Source organism: Dromiciops gliroides, chromosome 6 (assembly GCF_019393635.1).
Source record: "Dromiciops gliroides isolate mDroGli1 chromosome 6, mDroGli1.pri, whole genome shotgun sequence".
In the NCBI taxonomy this organism is placed as follows: Eukaryota; Metazoa; Chordata; class Mammalia; order Microbiotheria; family Microbiotheriidae; genus Dromiciops; species Dromiciops gliroides.
Genome location: NC_057866.1, coordinates 17,021,733 through 17,029,126, shown reverse-complemented (window position 1 = coordinate 17,029,126; position 7,394 = coordinate 17,021,733). Strand labels below are relative to the sequence as shown.

General features: G+C 43.3%; 1 protein-coding gene across 1 annotated transcript; it reads left to right on the top strand.

Annotated features, from left to right (window-relative positions):
• The first annotated feature begins 362 nt into the window (after nt 1-362).
• Nucleotides 363-1,319, top strand: LOC122732475 (olfactory receptor 9I1-like). The gene has a single exon (XM_043972644.1). The coding sequence runs from the start codon at nt 378-380 to the stop codon at nt 1,317-1,319; it is 942 nt and encodes a 313-aa protein (XP_043828579.1). The 5' UTR covers nt 363-377.
• Nucleotides 1,320-7,394: the final 6,075 nt, after the last annotated feature.

The following is a 7,394-nucleotide window of genomic DNA, read 5'->3' as shown; positions in this document are numbered from 1 at the left end:
AGGACCCTGATTCAAATCCCACCTTATGTTTATTACCTATGTGACTAAGGGCAAGTTACTTGACTTCCCTGACTTTGGTTGTGGGTTTTTTTTTTTTTTTCAGGGCAATGAGGGTTAAGTGATTTGCCCAGGGTCACACAGCTAGTAAGTGTCAAATGTCTGAGGCTGGATTTGAACTCAAGTCCTCCTGGAATCCAGGGCAGGGCTTTATCCACTGCGCCACCTAGCTGCCCCTGGCTTCGGTTGTTTTAATTTAAATGAGTGGGTTGGCCTAGCTGGCCTCCTGAGGTCTAGAGCTAGGATTCTAAATGTAAGCAATCATCTCTCTCTTTGTAACATCGCCCTTTTTCTCTCCACAGAAAAGTCTCCTTGCCTTGATGGAGAAGAATGGCACTTTGGTGAAGGAGTTTGTCCTAATTGGATTCGCTGTGGGGGCTGAGCTACAGATAGTCCTCTTCTGCACCTTTCTGACTTTCTACCTCTTCACCATGTGTGGCAACCTGGGCATGATCTTTTTAATCCAGAGTGACAATCGTCTCCAGACTCCCATGTACTTCTTTCTCAGCCACCTGTCCTTTTTGGACGTGTGTTATTCCTCTGTCATCATCCCCCAGATGCTGGAGACCCTGAAGGCTGGTGGGGCCCTGATCGCCTATGAACGCTGTGCCACCCAGTTCTTCTTCTTCACGCTCTATGCCAGCACAGAGTGCTTCTTGCTGGCCGTGATGGCCTATGACCGCTACGTGGCAGTATGCAACCCCCTGCTCTACGTCACAGCCATGACTCCCCAAACCCGGCTTGGACTGGTGATGGGGGCTTATTCCGGGGCCATGGTCAACGCTATTATCCGTACAGGTCTCACTTTCTCCCTCTCTTTTTGTAAATCCAATCTTGTGGACTTCTTTTTCTGTGACTTACCCCCACTGCTGAAGCTCTCATGCATGGAAACTGGCCCCCAGGAGGTGGTCATTTACCTCCTTGCCTTCACAGTGATCACGACCAGTGTCAGCATCATTCTCATCTCTTATCTGTTCATCATCAGGGCTATCTTACGCATTCCCTCTGCTGGCGGGCGCGCCAAGACATTCTCCACTTGTGCCTCCCACATTACTGCAGTGGCCCTCTTCTTCGGAACACTCATCTTCATATACCTGAAGGGCAACATGGGCAAGGCACTGGCAGAGGATAAGATTGTGTCTGTGTTCTACACGGTGGCCATCCCTATGCTGAACCCCATCATCTACAGCCTGAGGAACAAGGAGGTGAAGGAGGCTCTGAAGAAGGTACTCAACCGAGTGAAGATCTCTCAAGCAGTGTGAGATTCAAGTGCCCTGAGATCAGGAAACCTCTAAACAGCCTCCAGCTTTGGGAAATCTCCATCCCTTTAACACAGACTCCTCATCTCATGGTTTGAACAATAATGGTGCTTTCCAATCCTGCCCCAGGCACCTGTTAGCTATGTGACCCCATACAAGCCTCTTCAACTCCATCAGCCTCAGTTTCCTCATCTTTACAATGAAGGCCTTGATGGCTTCTAAGATACCTTTGATTTCTATATCTAAGATCCCTTGTTCATGTGAAGGTGCACAAAATATTTTACATATCCTGTTTGATCCTCATAACAACTCTATTAGGTAGGTCTGAAGAAACTGAAGCTAGTGACTGACATTTATACAGTGTTTCAGGGTTTGGAAAGCTCTTTACATTCATTATTTCACTTTTTGGAGGGGACTTTATTGGTTTAGGGTATTCCTGAAGAGGAAACTCCCTCTACCAGTCAGATCTTCTCTGCAACTCAGAGTATTAGAGTTGGTTGGGGCACTAAGAGATTAAAGGACTTTCACAGGGTCACTCAGAAAGTATGTCAAAAATGGGATTGGAACACAGGTCTTTTTAGACTTCCAGGATGACTTGAGCATCATGTAACATTGCCTCTACCACTATTTATCACTTGAAGGCAACACTTCTATAGTCAGTATAGGTTTTTTTTTTTTTGTTGTTTGTTTGTTTGTTTGTTTTTCGGGGCAATGGGGGTTAAGTGACTTGCCCAGGGTCACACAGCTAGTAAGTGTCAAGGCTGGATTTGAACTCAGCTCCTTCTGAATCCAGGGCTGGTACTTTATCCACTGTGCCACCTAGCTGCACCCCCCTCCCCACTACAGGTATTTTTAACCCATTTTATGGATAAGGAAACTGAGGCTCCTAGAGATTACATGACTTGCCCATGGTTACACAGCTAGTAGGTCTCAGAAGTGAGATTTGAACCCAGTGCTTGCCTGATTCCAGATAAAGTGCTCTTTCCTCTATAACAGATGGTCTCCATGGCTCTACCACCTTCACTATTCTAGGTTAATTAGTTTACCCCTATGTTTTATATTTGAAGTCTTTTCACTTGTATTAATTTCTCAAAATCTTGTTCTATTTGTATTCATTTTCAAAATTGTTCAATCTACATTCAGTGAAGGAGAACATGACTGGAAGAATGAATCAACCCTGTGCAAGGGAAAAAAAATAAATCTTGACATCTGTGCACTCCTGTATGAGTTATTTATGTGTAAAATTGACTATTGGTCATAGACATGACAGCATCTGAGAGCCTCCTTTGCTTTGAATTCTGAACAGAGCATTTTGTATTTGCTCCTAGAGGCAATAGGGAGCCACTGGAGTTTAGTGAGTAGAGCAGTGACATGATTGAACCTGCAATTTAGGAAAATCACTTTAGTAGCTGAGTGGAGGATGGATAAGAGTGGGGAGAGAATTGAAAAAGGTAGACTCACTTGCAGATTACTGCTGCAGTCCAGGCATGGGATGATAAGGGCTTGCCCTAGAATGGTGGGAGCGTCACAGGAGAGGAGGCATATTCAAGAGATATTGCAAAGGTGAAACTGACAGTCTTGGGAATAGTTACATATGGAGTGGGGGAGAAGCATTCATTCACTCCATTCTCATCCATTTGGTAGAAACTATGGAACATTTATGGAAAAACTCAACAAGAATGGTAAAAGATAAGAGGGTATAGAGGGCAATGTCTTATGCACTCACACGATGGGGGAGACTTCAGATGATCTTGTATAGTGGTAGTTCTCAGACAATTTCCAGTATAAACTGGTTATAGCACCAACCTTTTAAGGTAGTCATCTTAGTTAAGGCACTCCAGGCAGATGGCTGCCCCACTGGATAGATCATTAGACCTAGAATCAGGATTCAAATCCTCTCTCAAATACTAACTAGCTGTGTGATCTTGGGCAAGTCATTTAATGTTTGTTTGCCTTAGTTTCCTCATCTGTAAAATGGGAATAATGATTACCTATCTCCTGGAATTATTGAGAGGATTAGGTGAGATAATCTTGGAAAAAGTGCTTTGCACACCTTAAAGTGATATTTAAATGCTAGTGACCCTCTTGGGGGGCAAACTATGGCTTACAATGGTCTGCATGAATTCAAGTTGCAGATCTTTATTTAGATCAGAGTTTCTTAACATCTAGTCCTTAAATGCTTTGAAAAAATATTCAGATAATTGCATTTCAATAGAATTGAGTTACTCAAAAGGCAGTGGAAAGATACATGGGAGGGGATGAATGATGAATTACACAGGAGAAGTAGTAGAAAATAAAATAACAGGGAAATGTGTGATGGAAAGTCTATGCATTCCCTTGTACCCATGTATGTGTGTGTGCGTGCATGTGTGTGTATGTATCTTAGACCCCTTATGGCAGTCTGGTGAAGCCTATGGACCCCTTCTTTTTTTTTTTTTTAGTGAGGCAGTTGGGGTTAAGTGACTTGCCCAGGGTCACACAGCTAGTAAGTGTTAAGTGTCTGAGGTCGGATTTGAACTCAGGGCCTCCTGAATCCAGGGCCAGTGCTCTATCCACTGCGCCATCTAGCTGCCCCTGGACCCCTTCTTTAATTCATAAGACATATAGGATTACAAAGGAAACTGGTTTGAAATGCAGTTCTCCAAAAAAATTTTTTTAGAAGTATTTAAGGACCAGAGGTTAAGAACTTCTAATCTAGATGAAGGCCTACAGCAAACTCTGCAGACCCCTTGTGAAAGATTTATGAGAGTTCATGAACAGAATGAGAAAGTCTGGCTAGTTTGTGATTTGCCTCCTGGGTGTGTGTGTGTGGGATGTGCCCACATCAATGAGATCATGGATCCATAAAAGTATTTTGAAGTATAAGTAAGTAGGCATAGAAAAGCTTAATTTTCTACTTGAAAGAAAGATCCAGTTTGTTTTGTTCATTAAGCACCATCCTTAGAAAATTTGCTTTGACTTGAATAGTGTCCTGTTGCTAAGTAATGGAAAACCAACATTTCTCCTCTAGGATACATTGTATGAAAATAGATAATTGTGAACACTGATTGTTCTCTTCCCTTGCTTTCCACGTCCCAAGGCAATATTACCTGGCAAAGATCTCTGTGGAGATCCCAATATCTATAAGGAGAAACAAATACCCACATTACCCACAAAATGTCCCTCAGCAGAGAGATGGGTTTCATTTCACTCATTTTTGCTGATTTCCAAAACAAACTTAATGCTGGTGAAAGCAATGCTCGTCTCAGGTGAAATTGAGAAGTTGGTCAAAAAAGGAATGAAGTTAAAACAGCAGAATGTTGGTTTATGGAGAAATTTGGGCCACCCCCTGTTATTCCCCTCAGAGGTAGCCATGGGACACAGCGGGTAGAGTGCTGGGCTTACAGTCAGGAAGACTTGGTTCAAATCCAACATTTCTTAGCTATGTAACCTTGGGCAAGTCACTTAACCTCTGTCTGCCTCAGTTTCTCTGTATGTAAAATAGGGGTAATAATAGTTGTTGGGAGGTCCAGATGAGATCACATTTGTAAATAGCACGAGCACTATTGCTGGAAGGCAACTTTTTGTCTACAGATAATTGTACACTCAATGTAGCCTCTTGGGCTGAGATGCAGCAGAGTAAGGATTGATTCTCTGTCACTTTTGCTGATTTTTGCCTGACAAGTAATACCAAGAAAATAGAGGTTCTCCACCAGCCAGCACCACACAAGCCATATGTGGAACCATTCGTTATAGCACATGGAGAAATTTTGAATGCTGTGGATAAGTTCACTTACCCTGGAAATATACACACATAGATGAAGAGATTGACATGCACACGGCTAGAATTAGCTCAGTGTTTGGGAATATGTGGAAGAGAAGAACTATTTAGGCTGCCTACCAAACTGAAGGTCTACAGAACCATTGTGCTGACCTCAGTGTTGTATGTCTGTGAAACCTGGACAGTCTACCAGTGACGTGCCAGGAAGTTGAATCACTTCCATTGAATTGTCTTAGAAAGTTTCTGAAGATCACCTGGCAAGATAAGGTAGCAGAGGGGCAGCTAGGTGGCTCAGTGGATAGAGAACCGGCCCTGGAGTCAGGAGTACCTGAGTTCAAATCCGGCCTCAGACAATTAACACTTACTAGCTGTGTGACCCTGGGCAAGTCACTTAACCCCAATTGCCTCACTAAAAAAAAAAAAAAGATAAGGTAGCAGACACAGAGGCCCCTCCGCAAGCTAAACTGCCAAACCAAACCCTGCTGCAGAGAGCACATCTCCGATGGAGTGGCCATGTTGTTTGAGTGCCAATCATATGTTTGCCTACAAGACTATTTTGCAGAGAACTCACACCAACAGGTGCTCACATGGTGCTCTGAAGGGGCAATACAAGGACACTCTCAAGGCCTCTTTGAAGAACTTTGTTATTGATTGTGAGAAATGGGAGATGTTGGCCTAGGATCGTGCAGCACGGTGTGCCCACATCAAAGAAGGGGCTGAATTCTTTCAGTGAAGCAGAACTGCAGTGGCTCAAAAGAAATGTGAGATGCACCAGTTTAGAGACATCCCCTTCCCAAATGTTCATACGGACTGTTTGTGCTTCCTTCTGAGCTCAGCCACAGTTGAACGCACTGGACATTGACCCCAACATCATAATGTCATTTTGTTCCTCTTTGAGAATGAAGGACAACAAAACCCAACCTGCTTGTGGGTAGCCTTAAAATGGAGAAAGGGTGAGTCTGGTGCTCTCCTTAGAGCTGTAGGTAGCAGCTCTTACCCTCTGTTCCCTGTTTGGCTTCCTTATCTTCCTAATTGTGGTTATCACTTACAACAGAGTATCCCTCCCCTTCTGTTTCCATCTCTAGCCCAACCCCATTTAGCCTCCTAACCAGTGCAACCTGGAGACTGATATTGTAGCTTTTTGTTCACCAGTCTTTAGGGTTACTGGTCAAAGAACGAAGATCAAGTCGATGGAAGTGAGGTGCTGAAGAGAGCTGCTGACTGAGTCACAAATACCTAGACTGACACATTCCTATTTGCTTGATCAGATGTCAGAGAATAAGGTTCTAATCTTTATTATTAACAACAGTGGTGCCATCTTGGTTTATATATCAATTTTAATCCTTTATTGATTCAGATGTTTGTAGTGCTTGCCTATTGTTATGCCAACCAACTAATCCATGTGTGTGGCAGATCAAACAATGGTGTTTACAATCCTTGAATGACTTCTGTTTGACTCTGGAGGGCACTTTTCCATTCACATTTAAATATGAGTGTGTCTGAAGCTCTGGCTCTGGATTAATGAAATTACATTGGGAAGATTCAACATGGGATAAGGTGGAAAAAAAGGTTCCTATTTTGGACTTTTCCATTACTCTTTTCTTTCCTCCAATCTCTTATATAATCAATTGCCAAGTCTGGTTGGCCCGGCTTCCACAACATCTCTTGCATCTGTCCTCTTTTCTCCACTCATGCAGACACTTTCCTGGTTCCTCATTTCTTTCTTGGACTATTATAATAGCCTTCCAATCGGTCTCCCTGCCTCTGATCATCCTTCCTTTTTCCAAACCCTCCTTCACACAACTGCCAACTTGATATTCCTAAAGTGTAGACACAGCTACCATGTGACTCTCATACACCAAAATTTTTTGTGTTTCCTGATTGCCTTGAGGAGAAAATGAAAACTGCTCCATCTGCCATTGAAAGCCCTGCACAATTTGATTCCTACATACTTTTCCTGTCTTATGATATTATTATTCTCCTTTACGTAGAGTCATTTGAGACAAACAGGCAGGCCTGCTTGCCCTTCCTGCACGAGACATTCCCACCTCTGAGCTTTGCACCAGCTATTCTCCACATCTGGAATGAACTTTCTCCTCACCTTCATTATAGAATCCCAAGGACCACATCATGGCACTTCTTACATAAGGTCTTCCCTTGCTCCCCATGTTATGAGCATTCTTCCCCCTTGACATTTACTTTTTTTTTTTTGCAAGGGGCAATGGGGGTTAAGTGACTTGCCCAGGGTCACACAGCTAGTAAGTGTCAAGTGTCTGAGGCCGGATTTGAACTCAGGTCCTCCTGAATCCAGGGTTGAT

Excerpts from the sequence above, each read along its gene's own strand:
- LOC122732475 (XM_043972644.1), top strand. The coding sequence starts at position 378 with ATGGAGAAGAATGGCACTTTGGTGAAGGAGTTTGTCCTAATTGGATTC.